Consider the following 20,360-nt stretch of genomic DNA (forward strand, 5'->3'; position numbering starts at 1 on the left):
ATTTATTCTATAAAATTTTCTGTTTACGGATATGTATTAGTGTATTATAATGCTTAGTTTTGGTAATACAGTAAAAGGAATTATGAAACCAGAATTTTATTAGCGAAAGGGAGATTAAAACTTAAATCATGTCCTTAAGAGAAATTAGAAATCAATACCTCGGCTCCCTGGCATCCCATATGATCTCCCAAGTCAGGAGCGATTTATGAGCTCGTAGGCAGGAGTAACCCCTGAGTGTCACTGGATTTGGCCCAAAAACAAACAAACAAACAAAAAACAAAACAAAATACCCCCAAAATAAATTAATACCTAGAGAGATTTTCATATTTTATTTAATTTCATGATATAGTTGGAAACATCACCACTGTTTCCCACTCCTCCCACTCCCCAAATAGTAAGAAATTTGTACTTTAAGAGCTTTCTTAATTTTACCAAATATTACTATATACGCAGGTTAAAGCTGAGATGCCTTTGTAATCTATTTTTTTTTTACCAAGAAATTCCCTCTTTTGTTCTCCTGTTGGTCTGTGTTGTCTACTTCAGGCCAGCTCAATGCCTTCTTCAGTCTTCAACCCTGTTTTATTTTGTTCACACTTGATCTTTGAGCAGACACTATCAATAATAGTGTTAACAGTGGAGCAGAAAGATTGAATAAAATATGCACATCAGTGAGTGCAGTGCTCCTCTGTGAAATCATATTATATACCTGCTGTCCAAATATGAGCAGCTGAATTGACACTTTGTGTGAACACTCTCTGGAGGCTTCGGAAGGGGATGCCAGAGTTTCATGTGACTTATCTGTGACATCCTGCAGCAGCACTGAAAACAGTCTTCTCAGAAAGAAAAAATTTCTGAGATTGAGCTTGCTGAATTTGTGGGGCATATTTAAATCTCTGTCTCTCTGTCTCTGTCTGTCTCTGTCTCTCTTTGTCTCTCTGTCTCTGTCTCTGTCTGTCTGTCTCTCTCTCTCTCTCCCCCCCCCCTTTCTCCCCTCTCTCCCTCTCACTCCTCTCTCTCTCCCTTTTTGGTCACACCCTGCAGCTCCTGGGTTACTCCTGGCTCTGCGCTCAGAAATCGCTCCTGGCAGATTAGGGGAACCATACGGGATTCTGGGAATCGAACCCAGGGCCTTACCACTGTGCTTTCTCTCTGGCCCCTGTTTTTCTATTTTTAATTTTACCTAATTTTATAAAGGTTGGAAATGGAGAATGATCTCCACATAATAAATACATTGAGGTAAAGGAGTAACCAGGCTGTAAAAAAGGATTCCCACGGTAAGGAACTGTTTAAAATCTCAAGAAACTCAACCACCCACTTTTTTTTTTAAATATATTTAAGTAACATGATCATAGTTGGGTACAGTCATAAACAGAACACCCCCCTTCACCAGTGTAACATTACCCCCTCCCCCCTTCCCATCCCCTGCCTGTATTCGAGACAGGCATTCTACTACAATTATTTGTTTTTAAGTTCAGTAAGTTGTATTTTTTTTCCTTAAAGGATAAGAGTAAAAAAAATATAGTAAAGGTGTGATAGTGGCAATCACTGTTGTTTGCATAGGTCTAGAAAAATGGGGAAAATGGAAAAAAATCCTTGACCTGATTACAAAAAGGCCTCACCCCAAAAGTTTATTGGCATAAGACAGACTCTGGGTTCCAGGCATACCAGTCCGTCCAACTCAAGTCATTCTCTGTGGTCCCAGTGAAACTTTTTCACACTTTAGCTATTGTTGGTATCAGATTCTTATATTTAAAGACTCTGGATTCTGTGCATTTCTTTCATCGATGTCAGGCTGATGTGGAGCATCCTTTAGTTTCAGCATACCATTAAATGCGGAGCGATCTGCCCTGCATGCAGACTGTTGCTGAGTCGTCTGGGTGTTGGGAGCACTCTTTGGAGTAAGTCAATGCCAAAGCAGTGGTAGATCTTCCCTGATAAAGGCTTGGATCCTAGTAAGGTTATAGACAATTGTGGTTGTTTCCATAGATGGTATCCATTGTCAGGAGTGTGTGAGCGACGCTCATTCTTCTGAGGTCTAAGCCAAATCATTATGCCAATGTTCAGGGTAAAAGGCCTAATTACATTACCAAATTTGTGTTCCCATCTCTATTAGATAAGAACTTGTTTGCATATGTATTATTTTTCCATTTTAATGTGCCTATGCAAAAGAGAAGCAATGCCACAAGATATTGTTGGTGCATCTGGGGACTGACGAATAAAGTCCAACATTCCCCATAACTTGGTTCAAACATGAAATCTATACAGAGATACTCTTCTACCAGTATTGCTTATAAAACAGATCTCAAAGGGGGAAAAACCAAACAATCAAATAACAAATCAAGTGGGCAAAATTGTCACTATATGAGGATGTTCAAAAAGAGTTATAGATGTTAAGGGAATACATCTGAGATATACGAAGGAGATACATGTGTCCCTTTTATGTTTTAGAAATAGTCAAGAGGGAGGGGGGTGTTTCCGAGACACCACTTTGGTCTGTGATTTGGACAAGCGAAGAGAACATGGAGCCATGTCCTCCCCTTGTTGCCTGCTGAAGCTTCTGACTTCCCGAGAGCCATTTGCTTCCTAATTGCTGGAAGTTGAAAGTTCACCAGTCCCCTCCCAGCCCCTTGCAGGAACAAGGATGCCTGGGGTCTCTTTTAAATTGCACCTCACTGGAACCCACTTGCTGGGACCCTGAGCAGGTATTCAGGAATAACCCTGGGGACAGGGAGGAAGGAAAGAGAAGGCTGTGGGGGGTAGCCGAGGCTGCATCTTCACCTTATCTTGGCCAAAAAGCCTACAGCATGGAACCTTGCCATGAGCATTGCCTGCTGAAGCTTCAGACTCCACCCAAAAAATTATTGTGAAAGATATGTAATCCACCTTGGCCAAAAGAAAAATCATTAGTACAGAAAAATGGTTAAATGTGGGGTAACAAGAGATGGGAGTGAGGGAGTAAAGGATAAAACGAGCTCCTGGACGGCATTCAAATAATGACAAGCAGATGAAACACAATGATATCCATATATTTGTCATAATGTTCCACGTGGGGATGTGGTTTCACAACGGACAGGTTTAATAAGGGAACTTCCCTGGTAAGTCCTAATGCTGCTATTCCTACCTCGCTGGCTTGCCCAGCCATGTGGCTAGGAAAAGCCCTGGAGGACCGGAGGAAGAAGGTAGAGGGGTGCGGGGGTGACCCATATCCTGCACCCCTTCCTAGGCCTGGTTAGAGGCCTTTGGCATGGTGGAGGGCTGCCAAAAACCATGCTGGCAGAACCTCCCGGCTCCCAGGAAGGAAGGAGATCCTTCCGGAGCTAGAAGGCTGGCAGGTCAGAGCCCCCACCTCAGACCCTCTCTTTGGAGCCGGGAGGGAAATGGGGAAAGCCTAGGAAAACTCCTCCAAGGAACCCACCTCGCTGGCTTGCCCAGCCATGTGGCCAGGAAAAGCCCTGGAGTACCGGAGGAAGGAGGTAGTGGCAACCACCCACTTTTTGAGCCATCTGACAATTATTAAGCTCAGTGGCCCTCGAAAGTATTTAAAAGTAACACCAACAGTAGCTTTATTCACGCAATTTTTTCCCATACAAATTTAGGAACATTGTGCCTACATAATCCAGTTGATTATTGCTTACATTTAAAATAGTTCTTCATAAAGGTGAGGAATATAAATGCATTGTGTGTTGTCCATTTTGTATCTCCATTTGTTTTTTGTTTTGTTTTTTGTTTTTGGGTCACACCTGGCAGAGCTCAGGGGTTACTCCTGGCTCTATGCTCAGAAATCACTCCTGGTAGGCTCAGGGGGACCATATAGGATGCTGGGATTTGAACCATTAACCTTCTGCATGAAAGGCAAACGCCTTACCTACATGCTATCTCTCCAGCCCCAGTGTATCTCCACTTGTAACATTTTCTCACTTTTCTTTTTGCTACAGCTTATTGGAGCCTCTGCTTATGTTTGGGGTCTGTCTAGAATGAAACTAGTAATGAAGCTCTAGGAAAAACTGCAGTACTTATCTTGAAGGCTTTTTGAATGCCAACCAACTCTCTTCATGTTGCCTTTTAAAAAAAAATATATTCCCCCTTCTTCAAAATTTTACTAAAGAAGTCTGAATTTTTCTCTCATTTTGTACAATATAATGTAAAGGGAACTGTATGTCTGTGAGAGAGAGAGAGAGAGAGAGATTGATTTCTGAACAAATAGGAACTTTTTTTATTATATCAGAAGAAATGATAATTTTGTAATTCAAAATATTGGATAGCTTGGAATTTATTCATTGGGAATTTGACTCTGATCAAAGCATATAAGAATTAAATAATTGTGCTAGAGTAATAGTTCAGTGGGAAGGCATTTGCCTTGCACAGGGCCGACCTCAGTTCGATCCGTGGTACTCCATCTGGTCCCCGGAGCACTGCCAGTCACGATCACTGAATGCAGAGCCAAGAGTAAATCCAGAGTACCACCATGTTAAAAAATTTTTTTGAAGAATGATATTTCATAGTAAAAGTGGATCCTAGCAAGTTTTATTCTGAAGATTAGGATGAATGTTAATATTATTAGTTTTTAACCTAAAATACATTGTTTTATGTATTTTGATCAATTGGGATAGATAAAATAGCTTTTTGGAGTAGATGTGGTAATTACACAGACCAGTTAGCTTTTGTAATGACAATATTATGTTTATCTGTGTTTCATTCTAATATTGGACACACCAGCAATTCAAAGGGAAATTAGCACTTCAGTAAATTTCTTCCTTTCCCTTAATGTTGTTGACTGTTTCTATTTGCCATTTTCATTTGCTTTTACCGTGGTGCTTAAGGGTTAAGCTTACAGCGCTGATGCCCCCTCCTCTTCTCACTACTAGTTTTCATTGGACAGCATCTCCATAGTAACAGTGATATCAGTGAAACCAGAGTGTTTCATTGATTATATTTCTCCTCTTTCTTTTTTAATCTATTCCCTTTTCACCACATTTTAGTGAGAAAGCAGTTTTTTTTTAACAAACAGAGCTTATATTGATTTCTATTCCATAAATAATTAAAAGAGGGTAGAAATATCTGCCCTTCATTTAAAAATTGAATGTTTCACTATGTATTTAAAAAGCGATTCAGGATTAGGAGGATGGATAACCATACCGGCTGTAGCTGATGTTCTCAAATATTCTTGCATTGTTTGCTGGTCTTCTAGGGAAAAGAATAATGTGGAACAGGACCTTAAAGAGAAAGAAGATACTATTAAACAGAGGACAAGTGAGGTTCAGGTATGTGAGCTATAAAATTCAGTATTCATTTCTGATTTAGGAGAATTAATTTAAAATGTATTGTGTCATTTACTATGTGATAATTATGATTCTGAGGAATAGACCAAGGGAATAACTTATGTGACAAATACTTATTTACCTTTTGCAAAATGATGTTTTTCTTTGATTTCTGGCCTGCAGATTACACTGCAATGAGAAAGCAGTATTTCTCAGCATAATTTTTTAGTTTTTAAAAGTATTTTTATGGTAACATCTACCTGAATATTTTATCATTAAAGGTAAGTTTGGATAACTTGCATGTAAATATTATTACACCTATAAAATTAAATGAGTGAAAAAGTCATCATCATGAAAATGCAAATTGCTTTTTCATGGATGTAAGATTTTGTTAGATAAGAGACCTACTATTTAAAGGACTGTTTCTTAGAATGCTGGTAGATTGCAAAACAATATTGAATAATTTTAAAATTTGTTTAGTATCCAGGATACCTTAAACTCTAGAAAAAGAGATTTAATTTATTTTCACTAAATGATCTCAAATAGCTTTATTTTACAGATAGAAAAGACATTAAGTCTTTTCTGGTTAAGAAGTGATACAAAAAGGAATTTTATTCAAATCATTCTAAAGTTAATAGTCTAGATATTAAAAAGTATAGAAAATTGGGCATTGTTGCATCAGAGCTGTAAGCAGCACATGTGACCAGGAATTGGGACAGTTTCCTACTGCTGTACCAGCACATGCAGGAGGTCAGGCATGGAAGCACGAGCAGCGGTTACCAATAAAAGCTTAGGGATGAGTGTTTCTAAGTATGTTGCTGGTATGATGAAATTCCCTGCTTGTTCTGATCATTTTAAATAGATGAACTCTAGACATTGTTAGAGCCAATGTTTTGTTTTGATATAGGTAGGGCATTTCTCCAGAACTGTCTGTCAGGCAGACTTAATGCTAGGCTGGCAAGATGATTGAGGAAGAAGCCAGAAGGAGACTTCTTGATGGAATTTGATCCTCATATTCTGAATTCTTTTTTAGAAATTTTCTTGAAGATGATACAGAGTCAAGAGATCTTGTATCTTTGTAGTAGTGAATTGGGTGTGGTTACTTAAATTAAAAAAATTTCATTCAGTTTTATGACCTTTTATTTTTCCCAGTAGGGCCAGACCCCATAGAACTTGGGAGCTGGACACTCCTGGTACTTGTGCCTGGCAGTGTTTGGGGGCTCATCTGGGCCAAACAATATGTGCTGAGTTGGGGGCTCTGTCATGGCAGGAATAGAATGTAGAGCCTCACACATGCTTGGCATGTGCTCTACCTCTTGAGCTATTCCCTGGTCCTTGAGCTTCTTAAGAAATGCAAGAATCACAGATTTTAAGCAGTTCTTTTTGAATTAACTTTTAAATGAAAAAAACAAAGTAGTCCACAGTTAATTAATCTGAAACAATATAATTACTGATCTTGGAAAGGTTCTAAATATAGCCAGGCAATGTTGCATTTACAAAGGTTTTGTGATAGACAATATTTTGTTTTTGTTTTTGTTTTTGGTCACATCCGGCAGCGCTCAGGGGTTCCTCCTGGCTCTTTGCTCAGAAATCGCTCCTGGCAGGCTCGGGGGACCAGATGGGATGCCATGATTCAAACCACTGTCCTTCTGCATGCAAGGCAAATGCCTTACCTCCATGCTGTCTCTCTGGCCCTGATAGACAATATTTTGTTATTCACAAATATCTTTCTACTGTTTTCTTCCTACTGTGTCATTCAAGCATGTGAGTTTAAGTAGCCAGTTTGGAAGAATACTAGTATTTATATTTTTTTCCTTTACAACTAAGTAAGTGATTATTTTTATTTCTACTATTTATAGAAGATTTGTTCTCATTCATGTTTTCTTTGTGGTTACTTGTTTTCCTTAGTGGTTATAGTAAGATATATATTCTTAAAAGTTGCAAAATGTTAAATTTTAAAAGTTGAGGTCTTTCCTTCCAAATACTACCTAGGAGTGTTGGAGGCCTCTCCTCATGGTGCTTGTCCAAATAAACCAGATAGTTCAGGCCTGTTGATATGGCACTGCTCAGGGGTCACCAATGCTGTTCAGAGCATTGAACTCAGCAGCTCTCACTTGCAAAGCAAGCATCCCTGAGCAATCTCCTGTTCCCAAAATGTCTGATAAAGTCTAAATTATTGAATTTTTCTGCTTAAGTGTGATATGATAAAAATCATTCTGGAATATAGTTAGTAAAAGTGAAATTGTAATTATTGAACATAGGTTGATTGACAAGAACATTGAATTAAAACTTTTGATGTATTTCATTTCAGCCCAAGACAGTTATTGTATATGATAATGAAATACTAATGTTTCTCCAAGTGGACAATACCACTCCCAAACCCTGGAGTTGGGGGATGTCTCTAGAAAGATCCATGAGGACTGCAGTAGATTCATATATAATGAGAAGGTGTTTTTGGTTAAAGAAAGTAGTTTTGTAGAGTGGGGGAATAGTCTATTTTTTTTTCTGTGAAGGGGGGGGTAATAGGCCAAGTAAGTTTGGAAATCTGCACATTAAATAAAAGCATTGTATTCCTACTTTTCTCTAATCTCACTTTCTGACATAAGTAATAATCAGAAATGCCAAAACGAAAACATCAGAAGAGAATTGAGGGAAATTTGACAATATTAATGAGTACCTGCATAATTCAGATATGAATCCTCTGACTGTTTTGCTTTTCTTTATATTAATCTAAAGTCACAAAGAGTAATTTATAGGGCCTGAGAGATAGCATGGAGGTAAGGCGTTTGCCTTTCATGCAAAAGGACAGTGGTTTGAATCGTGGCATCTCATATGGTCCCCCGAGCCTGCCAGGAGCGATTTCTGAGCACTGCTGGGTGTGACCCAAAAACAAAAACAAAAAAAAGAGTAATTTATATGAATGTATATCTCAAGCTCAGAAATCAAAATTTCAAAGCTCCATAGAGGCCCGGAAGCTAGCTTTTTTTTTTTTTTTTTACATTAACATAGTCTTCCTAATTCAGTAAAAGATACTCATAGTAGCATATGCTTTCTTAGATATTTTCTTACTTCTCTGACCTTTTGAATTATTTCCAGGAACTGCTGAGATAAAACTTTTCTCCTAAACTAATTTGGGGGGAAGAGAAACTTACCTATTTTGTTATGGTTTTTTTTCTTTTTGCAAGGGGAAGCATACTTGGTGATGCTTAGGGATTGTTCCAGACTCTGCTTTCAGGAATTACTCCTGGAAGAGTTTGGAATTATATGGGATGCCAGAGATCGAATCTGGGTTTACTATGTGCAAAGCAAGAACCCTACCTGTTGTACTATCTCTGACCTCTAATGTGCACAGGTCTGGGCTATACCCAGCAGTGCCATATCTGTATCTGGCATGCATGATTGCCTGTACATGCTTACTGGACGGTGCAGTATTGAAGATAAAACACAGACCTCCCTTGTGCAAAGCATGTGCTCAACCCATTGAACTATCTGCCTGCACCATCCTGTTCTAATTTTTAAAATATTGTCTCCCTCTGATTTAGATACTATATACATCCTTATTCTTATTTGTATTCCCTTTTATTTCACCCTTTTTACGTTTTGTTGTTGTGGTCCAGAATATTTCTACTCTCCTTGCTGAATGAACTCTAACCATGCCATAAAGCCTAATTCAGATCCCATCTCTTCTCTGACAAAAACTGCCTCTTAGTCTACATCCCTTTGTTCTGGGTTGGAACTCCCAGTGCAGAGTATGTAACTTCTTATATGGCTTATCCTACATTTTATTTTACTGGTTTGGGTTGTTTTTATATGGATTCCAAGCTAGTTTTTCTCAAATTGTGAAATTTGATAGAGGCTTAGAAATTGTGTATCTCAGATCTACCATGGAGATAAATTTAAAGATTGTTCACAACAGTAAAATGAATAAACTTCAAGAAGTGCTGAATGCATCTTTTGTATGCAGAAAGCCTTAACTCTATAGTCTAAAAATTAGGACATGGGCCAGGACTATAGCACAGGGGTAGGGCTTCTACCTTTCACATGGCCAACCTGCAACAGACCCAGGTTTGATCCCTGGTATCCCATATGGTTCTCCGAGCCTGCCTGGAGCGATTTCTGAGCACAGAGCCAGGAGTAACCCCTGAACCCAGGTATGGCCCTAAAAACCAAAAACAAACAAAAAAAAATTAGGACTGTGTAAGGAAAGAAATTGGGGGGGGGCATTTAGAGAGGGTGGGTAAGGAGAGCCAGATGGTGTAATAAGTCAGGTCAAGGACCTCAGGCATGGCATATGTATACATCTAAACCATCAAGTCAACAACACTAAAAGCATAAGATTTAAAGTACAGTGATCCAATTTTAAAACGTCCACGTCAAGAAGACATGCTGGAGGGTGGAAGGAACCCGGGGACATTGGTGGAGGGAAGCCGACACTGGTGGTGGAACATTATATCCCTAAAACTCGACTATGAATCATTTTGTAAATCATGCCTTGGTTAAAAAAAAAGGGGAGAGGGCTTAAAAATAAAAGAAGTCTGGTTTCAATCACATTGTCCTCAGAGTACTGCTGGGAGCAGTCCCTGAGCATCAAGCCATGAGTAGCTCCTACCTCTTCCATCCCCCACCCCCCGGAAATGATTACAGTACAGACCTAGAAACCACAGAGACAGTTGGAAAGCACAGTAGATTATACTGAGTCTATCTTGGACTATTTATATTGTTCATACAAAAGAACAATACAAAACCTCATACAAAAATTCAATTATTTAACTACCTTAAGATTCATTGCTTCATAGTGATTATCCATGTATTTTGTTTTATAAAAAGTTTTTAATTTGGGGCTGGAAGCCATAGTACAGCAGATAGGACATTTGCCTTGCACACAGCCAACCTAGGCTTGATCCCCAGCATTCCATATGGTCCCCTGAGCACCACCAGTAGTAATTCCTAGGTACATAGCCAGGAGTAACCTCAAGCATTTCCAGGTGTGCCCTAAAAAAAAAAAAAAAAAAAAAAAAAACCCAAAATTTTAATTCACATTGTTGCTTTTTTCACTTTAGTTGAAGAAGGATGACTTATTTTGGGTGGAAATAAAATTAGATACATGAGCTCAGCATTCTTTTCCTAGCAGTAATTCTCTTAGAACATGCTGGGAAGCATATGATTGGGAAATAAAGGCAGCTGTTAAAGAGGTCTTCTGGCACCCACCTAGTTTAATATTCGCTCTTTTTGTTCTTGGACTTAGATATTTTGCTCTAAAAGTTATATAAATATATTCATGAATATTATATATAAATGTGTATGCATACACACATAAAAACACATATATATTGGGGGGGGGGTGCCAAGAATTAATCCGATGCCTCACACAGATAGGACATGTGTCCTACCAATAAGTATACCTTTTTGTGTACCCCCCATAATTGTTAAGAATAATTTCAGGGGGGCCGAAGCAATAGTACAGCAGTAGGACATTTGCCTTGCATGTGGCTAACCCAGGACAGACCCCAGTTTGATTCCCGGCATCCCATATGGTCCCCCAAGCCTGCTAGGAGCGATTTCTGAGCACCGCCACAGGGTTTGACCCAAAAAACAAAAATAAAATAAAAATAAAAGTAAAGAATAATTTCAGGGACCAAAGGGATAATGTAGAGGAAATGGGGCATGCTTCGCATCCAGCCTACCTTTGTTCAGTCCCCTCTACAGCATGGCCAGGCAAAATCCTGGAGGCTCAAATTGCCCTGGAGTTCCCCTAGCATATTCAGGGTGGCCTGAGTAATCTCCAGCACCAATTAAGCCAAGTGGCACTGCATTCTCAGGCCCTCCTCGCATTGAACCTTGAATTGCCAGGAGGAGTCCCAGGCCTCCCAACAATTGCTTGGAAGTCCCCAAAATAACCGTATAACTTCCATTCTGCAAATTAGACCAACATAATAAATTAGAGAGTTGAAGAAAACAAAACATTTTTGGTGATATCGCTGGTATAATTTACATTCTCCTTGTTCTCTTTAATAAACTTTAGGTATAGATATGCTAGTATTAGTAGATGTCCTTATATACCATATTTTCCGGCATCTAAGACGACCCTTCAACCCAAGAAAAACTTCCTAAAAGTCGGGAGTCATTTTATATGCCGGTATATGGCATGCTGAAACTTATTTCAGCTTCAGGGACGAGTAATCTGCCCCCCTCTTACTTTGAAGAAGTAACTTACTTTTAAAACTTTTAGGAAGTTTTTCATGGGTTGTGAAAGGACATCTTATATGCTGGAAAATACTATGCTTCAAGTTTTTCTTTTTCCCCTTTGGTAGGCCATACCCAGCACTGCTCAGGGCTTACCCTTGGACTCTGTGCTCAGGAGTCACTCCCTGCTTAGCTTGGGGAATCATATACAGTGCCAGAGATTGAAACTGGGTCAGCTATATACAAAGCAAATGCTGACCTACTGTACTATCACTCCAGCTTCACTTTTTTTTGGGGGGGATGGATGTTTGGGCCATACCCTGTGGTACTCAGGGACTACTCCTTGGCTCTGTGGTCAGAAATCGCTCCTGGAAGGCTCTGGGGACCATATGGGATACCGAAGATTGAATCTAGGTCGATCCTGGATTGGCCACGTGCAAAGGCAAATGCTTGAATGCTATGTGATAGTTCTGGCCCCTGTTTGTTTTTATGTTGTTTTAGTTATATATTAGCATCCTTTTTTTTTATTCTTTCTTTCTTTTGGTTTTTGGGTCACATCTGGCAGTACTCAGAGGTTACTCCTGGGTCTAAGCTCAGAAATAACTTCCGGCAGGCTTGGGGGACCATATGGGTTGCTGGAATTCGAACCACTGTCATTCTGTATGCAAGGCAAATGCACTACCTCCATGCTATCTCTCCGGCCCCTATATTAGCATCCTTTTTAATTTTTATTCTATTTTGTTGAATCAGATCAAAGTAGATTTCATGTTTATATTTCATAATATTTAATTCTGAAATTCATTTGTACAACTGACTGTATCACTAAAACAAATTATTTTACTCTTAGAGGGAACTGAGAGTACAGCAGATAGGACGCTTGCCCTGCACGAGGCCCATGTGGATTCCATCCCTGTCATCCCATATGGTCCCCCAAACACTGCCAGGAGTAGTCCCTGATAATTGCTGAGTATGGCTAAAATAATGTGTGTGTGTGTGTGTGTGTGTGTGTGTGTGTGTGTGTGTGTGTGTGTGTGTGTGTGTGTGTGTGTGTGTGTGTGTGTGTGTAGCTAAGAATTTTTATGTATTTAAAAACTTTTCTGTATTTTCTACAGTACTTCATGGGCAGAAAAAAAGAATTATTTTATCATTTTTAGTAACTTGTGAATTCTAGAAAACGGTATTTTTTTTCAAACTTTTCTTTGATTGGTTGGATTTTGGGGGGGGTGTTGTTTCTTTCTTTTGGTTTTTGGACCACACCCAGTCACCCTCAGCAATTACTCCTGGCTCTGCACTCAGAAATCTCTCCTGGTAGGCATGAGCACCATATGGGATGCCCGAAATCCAATGCAGGTCTGTCTTGGGTTTGCTGCTGCAAATGCCCTACTGCTGTGCTATTGCTCCAGCCCCCAAACTTAGTTTTAAATAAAGCCAAGATTCCAGATTCCAGCACATGTGTCTCTTTCTTCCTGGATGAGGAACTTAAATAACAAAACCTGGCACTTTGTTACAGTACTTGTTCAATTTATCCTTGCTGTTTTCAACTCCTTTTTTTTTTCCTTTTTTTTTTTTCTGGGATTCGAACCACCATCTGCATGAAAGGCAATGCCTTACCTCCATGCTATCTCTCCAGCCCCTCAACTCCTGTTCTGCTTCTGCCAAGGTGGGCAAGTAGAGCATTATGGAGAAAATAAAGTAGAAGTAGGAAGGAAACCTACAGGTCTCTTCAGTCACATGCTTGCATGACTTATTCAGCAGAAGATTCTTCCAGTAGGCTCTCTTACTCTTGAGGGAAAATAGTCTAGTTTGATGGAAGACATTGTTTGCGAGGGGCATCTGCCACTTCCCTGGTCAAGGGTCAAGTGTGGGAAGTATGGGGAAGAAAATGTGCCTTCCATTGCCTTCATTGGTCTCAGAATCGGCAGGTGGGGGAAAGTGGAAGGGAAACTGGGGACATTGGTGGCGGGAAATGTGCACTGGTGAAGGGTTAGCTATTGTATGACTGAAACTCAATCATGAACAACTCTATCTCACAGGATTCAATTAAAGAATTGATTTATTAAATTTTTTTTTGGGGGGGGGGTTTTGGGGCCACACCCGGCATTGCTCAGGGGTTACTCCTGGCTGTCTGCTCAGAAATAGCTCCTGGCAGGCACGGGGGACCATATGGGACACCAGGATTCGAACCAACCACCTTAGGTCCTGGATCGGCTGCTTGCAAGGCAAACGCCGCTGTGCTATCTCTCTGGGCCCTTATTAAAAATTTTTAATTAGGGACCGGAGCGATAGCACAGTGGTAGAACGTTTGCCTTGCATGTGGCTGACCTGAGACAGACCCTGGTTTGATCCCTGGCATCCCATATTGTCCCCAAGCTTGCCAGGAGCGATTTCTGAGTGCAGAGCCAGGAGTGAACCCTGAGTACCGCCGGGTGTGACCCAAAACCAAAAAAAAATTATTTTTAATTAAAAAATTAATTATCAGTACTTCCTGTTATGGAAAATGCATTATAGTTGGCAATAGCATTACTAGTTAACTTTGTCGATATTTGTTTCTCATTCTGTTAGTGTATTTAATTACTTCTTTTCATTTTTATTTTGTGCAATTTATTGACTATCAGCTTACTGAAAAAGGATTATTTATAAATGAGTTACTGTTCAAATTTTAAAAGAGAAGATCTGTTTTTCTATTTAGAAATAGACATGGAGAGATATTAATGTCTTGATCTAGCTTGAACTGTCACACTGACAATGCTTAACAAAATTATATCTGCTTGTACATTTTTTTCTTTTTTTTTCGGATTTTGGGCCATGTTCAGCAGTGCCCAGGGCTTTCTTCTAGCTCTTTGCTCTGGGATCATTCCTGATGGGGCTCAGGAGACCATATAGGATGCCAGGGATTAAACCTAGATCTACTGTATGCAAATACCTTACCTGCTGTACTAGCCCTCCCACCCCTCTTCTTCTTAAATATTTTGTTTTATTCTTTTTTCTTTCACTTCACTCACATCAGTCTATTTACACATAGTTCCAAGAACATTCAGTTAATAAACCAAATATAATTGGATGTTAAAGATCATTCTTCAGGGTCTAGAGCAATAATATAGGGGTAGGGCACTTGCCAGCACCTCATGGTTTATTGTTGAGGTCAGAGGGATGGCAGTATCTGAGTGTGACGCTTGAACATTTAGTTGTGGTTTCTCCAGGAGTCACGTATTATGGTGCTTGCTTGCTGGGGGTGGGGGGTAGTCCCACTCCATTTCTGGTACTTTGCATGCCTTGTGCACCTTTTAGTTGTGCTCACCAGGAGTTGAATTTTTTTGAATATTGAGATTGTGCTTTTTAAAGATTGCAGCACTTGCCATGAGTCTCACCCTTTTTAAGCTTCATTGCTCCTGGCTTCAGTACAGCTGGAAATTGCTTGCAACTCTGAGATAACAAGAAACAGAAGAACCTCTAGGTACTAAGTGAAGCTATTGTGACTGGTGTCAGTGTATGAAATGGCACCAGGGTTTGAACTTGAGGCCTTAACACTCAAATGCAAGCAACTAAGCTCCTCCTCAGGCCCCAACATTTACACATTCAAGGCCTGTGCTCTTTCGTTGGTTTTTTTTGTTTGTTTTTTTTTTGTTTTTTTTTTTTTTTTTGGTTTTTGGTTTTTGGGCCACACCCAGCGGTGCTCAGGGGTTACTCCTGGCTGTCTGCTCAGAAATCGCTCCTGGCAGGCACGGGGGACCATATGGGACACCAGGATTCGAACCAACCACCTTTGGTCCTGGATCGGCTGCTTGCAAGGCAAACGCCGCTGTACTATCTCTCCGGGCCGGCCTGTGCTCTTTCACTAGCTTTCTCCTCAGCCCTATAACGGGATTTTTAAATTTTTATTCTTATTATAACACCATGATTTACTAAGTTGTTCATATTACGTTGTTTCAGGCATTAAATGTTCCAACACCAGTACCACCACCAATGTGACCTTTCTTCCACCAGTATTCCCAGTTTCCCACTCACCACTTTCAGACACAATTTTCCTTCCTATTGTTTGGTATAACAGAAGGCAGTAGAATTATCAAAGCTTAGATCAATAAAAGTCTATTTGTTGTTATTGCTATCTCAATGGGGTTACTAAAGTCACTGTCTGAGGCTTTACTAGGTTTGTTAATGCTAATTGAACCTTCTTTATTATAGTTTTAGGCTTATTGAGCTTTGTGGTCTTCTATGCAACTTTCCCATCAGATTTGCTGTGATCCTACTGGGCTGATAGTACTAAAACTTGAAGGTTTCATATGGCCACGTATGCAACCATGCAGTCCAGGATCTATAGAGTTGAGTATTTGGTTTGGCAATTTGATGAGGTTCAGTTTTGGATCTGTTTTTGGGCTGTTTTTATATCTGAAGGTGTCAGGTGTAACTGCAAGGCAAAAAGGGGAATCTCCCTAATAAGGCCTCAGAGTTGTTAGCTGATCAATTAACCGGGGAAGGCAGGCATTTTTTTTTGCCATTAGTGGAAAGGGTTGATTCTCTACTTGCAAGATGATGGGTGTGAGCAGGGGCTAAATTCAGGTCTTCTTTTTTGAGGGGGAATGTGCACACGGTGATGCTCAGGGGTTACTCCTGGCTATGCACACAGAAATCACCTCTGGCTCAGGGGACCATATGGGATGCTCTGAATCAAACCCAAGTCCGTCCTGGGTCAGCCATATGCAAGGCAAACACCCTTCCACTGCTATCACTCCTACCCTGGGTTTTCTCTTTTTAAACATAACTAAAATCATTTATCAGAGGTCAGTTTGAACATAATTTTAATCAATAGTTCTAGTTTAAATGAGCGCAACTTTTCACAGCAGGTTAAAGAACATTTAGTTCTTCATGTAAATTTCAGGCACATTCCCTAATAGTTTCTGTCATATAGATATTTGGATTCTTGTGTTAGTTACAATTCACTACTTTATTATCTGGAAAGAACTTGACGTTGTAATAAATTGCAGTACCTCAAATAAAAGACTAGAGACTAGCTTAGTACTTTAGGTGATTAACCTATAATACACTGTAGGAAGTATCCTAATAGAAATTAGGTACGAACTGCCGTAATACCACAGATAAAGGGAGATCATGGTAGGTACAAAGAGATTAAATCTGGCTGTGCTTTGAAAAATAAATAATATATTATTACCTGATAGTGATGATAAAGAAGGGCAGGAGAAATGACTTAGGAAAGTGTCAGGGAAATTAAGATTGTCTATTAGGGAAAGAGGTTGGGACCTAAATGAACCTGAGTAAAAAAGGGTAGCAGAAGAGGAGAAAGGATAGTGTTGGGCCCATATTTGATAATTTAATGTGCTTTGTGGCATGTTTCAGTTAAGAGAATACCATTATATTTTTTGAAATAGCAAATAAAGAGCACTGCTGGAGGTTCTTGGCTACATTGGTGGTGGTAAGATGTAATTCTGTGCAGGGCCAGAGAAATAGTGCAAGGTCAAGCTTTGAGCTTACTTTGGGTATGGCCTCAAACAAAATAATCACAATTTTTACTTAGCTAGCATAGATTTAATACTGTTATAAAAACTAAAATATATTTTTTAATTTTGCATAAAAAGAAATACATTTTCTTGGCAATGACATTTTTGTTTGTTGTTTTAATGTTGTTGGACATTTGGAATAGGAAGAGTCAAAGAAAGAAAATTCTGAATCAAGGAAGGATACTGAAAACGTAGCATGTCTTTATTGAGAAACAGTATCCAGGTGGTAGTGATAGCTAAAGTTCTTATCTCTATTTTGAGTATGTATCAGTAATGTAGTCAAGTAAAATAATTTAGACATGCTGATAAGTGTTATAGTAATTTGATAGCAGCTGAAACACGAAAATCCAGTCTTTGGTTTTTTTTTTTGTTTTTTTTTACACTTTTTGGGCCACATCCTATAGTGCTCAAGGCTTACTCCTGGCTCTGTGCTCAGAGATTGGATCCTGTAGGCTCAGGAGTCCAGCTAGAATCCCCTATTTGCTGTACTATCTCTCCAGCCCTTCAGTCAGTTTTTATATCTTATCTTACCATTAGTTTTTATGTATATACTGAGATTTGTGTCTAAAATCTCTTTTTTTGTTCCTTTGATCTAGTCATCTATATTTGATTCAACACTAAAATCTTTTTTCGTTTTCTAACTTACAATATCGAATAGAAGAATGTAATTTTTTTTTACATTTATAATGCTAGATATTTTTTCTTATTCTCTTTTTTTTTTTTTTTTTTTTTTTTTGTGGTTTTTTGGGTCACACCGGCAGTGCTCAGGGGTTATTCCTGGCTCCAGGCTCAGAAATTGCTCCTGGCAGGCACGGGGGACCATATGGGATGCTGGGATTCGAACCAATGACCTCCAACCAATAACCTCCTGTATGAAAGGCAAAATCCTTACTTCCATGCTATCTCTCCGGCCCCATTTTTCCTTATTCTTTTAATATATTTTAGAATTAGCCTATCAGAATCCTTGAAGAGTCTTAAGATTTTCATTGGAATATAGATTCATAGAATTGAAATATTAGTCGTCTACCATTCAATGATCATTTATGAAATAATCTTATATAGAAATATATTTATATACATCTGTATACAAGAAGTGAGAATATAGCAATGAAATAATGTTTCTTAATTCTTATAATTTAAAATAGGAGGAAATGGACTATAAAATGAATTATATGATATTCATAAAAAGCCAAAAAATATGTACTATACTATGGACTATTATTCATCAGTAAATAGGAACAAACTACTTATAATGCAACCACAGATGAAAATGCCATAAGTCTTATATTTTACACGAGTTGAAAGTAGCCAAGTAAAATAGACTACATATTATATTATCCTGTCTACCTGAAATTCTACAGAAGGCAAAAACTATAATGACAGAACGCACATCGTTGGTTTCCTGGGACTTGAAATGGGCATGAGAATTGAGGAAGAGGGTAAGAGAAGGTTGTAGGTGATGCAAATGGATGTTCTAGAACTGATGTGTGATGTGGTTTTACATTATGACTTATTAAATTTTAATTATATACAGGAGGCAAATTGTGACACATAATTATGCCTCAATAAAGCTTTATAAAATAAGTATTTAATGCCAACAAAGATGAACCTTGAAACATGCTGCTGTTTCAAGTCAGTCACAAAATTCCACATGATGTATGATTATACTTATATGAAAATATCCAAAATAGGTAAACTATAAGTAAACATAGAAAGTGGATTAGTTCTGAGTTGATTGAAAAGCTAGGTTTTCTTTGGTGGGTAATGAATTTATCTTAAAATTTTGATAATTAGAGATCTCTGACTTAAAGCCTTAAAGCTTTCAGGTTTTATGATTTACAAAGCTTTTTATTTATTTATTGCCACACCCGGTGACGGCTCGGGTTACTCCTGGCTATACACTCAGAAATCACTCCAAGGTTGGGGGGACCATATGGGACACCGGGGATCCAACCCAGTTCCGTCTTGAGCAGTCGCATTCAAGGCAAAACGCTCTACTGCTGTGCTATCGTTCCAGCTTTTTTTTTTTTTTTTTTTTTTTTTTTTGGTTTTCGGGCCATACCCGGCGATGCTCAGGTTTATTTCTGGCTGTCTGCTCAGAAATAGCTCCTGGCAGGAACGGGGGGACCATATGGGACACCGGGATTCGAACCAACCACCTTAGGTTCTGGATCGGCTGCTTGCAAGGCAAACACCGCTGTGCTATCTCTCCGGGCCCCGTTCCAGCTTTTTTAAGAAAAATTTTTTTAAGAAAAATAGCGTCTAACTCCAAACCCACCACTATATCAGTGTCTCTCCACCATTCCCTCCCTCTCTCCACTCTGCCTACTTGGCTAATTGTTTGGGGGGGTTTTTGTTCGTTTGTTTGTTTATAAGCTTCCTGTTAGTGCTCAGTTCTTATTTCTAACTCTGCTCGGGTCATTCCCAGTGGTGCTTTTAGTGCCAGGGATTGAACTAGGGTTGAATGTGTACAGCAGGGCAAGCACTTTAACCTCTAATGTATACTGCCAGCTAACTGTACAGTTAAGCATGCATACAAACTCTCAACGCCACATCATTCACCCAGGGTCTGCTTCTTTCACCATTATTCTCTTCCATTCACTGCCCCACCTAAATGGATGAAAAATATGGTTTGTGAGTTATATCCATAAAACTGTTACAGAAAACAAACTTAATGGGCTGGAGTGATAGCACAGTTGTAGGGCGTTTGCCTTGCATGTTGCCAGCCTGGGACTGACCTGAGTTTTATCCCCTGCATCCCATTAGTTCATGGTCATCCCCTGAACTTGCCAGAAATGATTTCTGAGTGCAGAGCCAGGAGTAACCCCTGAGCACTGACAGTTGTGGCCCAACACCCCCCAAAAGAAAACAACCTTATGTTATCAATTAACATGGAGAGAGTGTTAATTGGAGAATTGGAAGTGAGTAGGCTAGAAGGTGGTGATGAGAATGACAGTCAGAAGGTGAGAAAGCAGTGACTGAGCAAAAACTTAAAGAGATATGAAATTTACTGAAGTGGATACTTGGGGGAAGAACTTTCTAGGAAAGGGATTGATCAATGCAAGACACTGAGAAAAGAATTTCTCTTATGTTTTAGGAGCAGCAGTGAGGCCACAGTAGCTGAAATACAGCAAGCAGTGAGAATGCAAGATGAAATGAAGTAGATTATGTAGGGTCATTTTAAGGACTTTTGAGTGGGGCCAGAGAGATAGAACAGTGGGTAGGGCACTTGCCTTGAACATGGCCTAACCAGGCATGATCCCCAGAATCCCAAATGGACCCCTGAGCCCTGCCAGGAGTGACCCCTGAACACAGAGCAAGGAGTAAGCTCTGTGCACTGCTGGATGTGGCCTAAAAAAAAAAAAAAAAAAAAAAAAAAAGAATTTTTGTTTGACAGTAAAGATGA

The 20,360-nt window shown here is 39.4% G+C and overlaps 1 protein-coding gene across 2 annotated transcripts in view; it reads left to right on the forward strand.

The window, feature by feature from the left end:
* EPS15 (epidermal growth factor receptor pathway substrate 15) overlaps positions 1-20,360 on the forward strand; it is a 169,472-nt gene that overhangs the window by 99,730 nt on the left and 49,382 nt on the right. For both annotated transcript variants that reach the window (XM_049774674.1, XM_049774675.1), the window contains exon 13: positions 5,189-5,261. In XM_049774674.1, coding sequence (XP_049630631.1) covers positions 5,189-5,261 — 73 coding nt within the window. The remainder of the gene's footprint in view (positions 1-5,188; positions 5,262-20,360) is intronic.

The sequence above is a fragment of the Suncus etruscus genome, chromosome 6, assembly GCF_024139225.1.
Source record: "Suncus etruscus isolate mSunEtr1 chromosome 6, mSunEtr1.pri.cur, whole genome shotgun sequence".
Classification (NCBI taxonomy): domain Eukaryota; kingdom Metazoa; phylum Chordata; class Mammalia; order Eulipotyphla; family Soricidae; genus Suncus; species Suncus etruscus.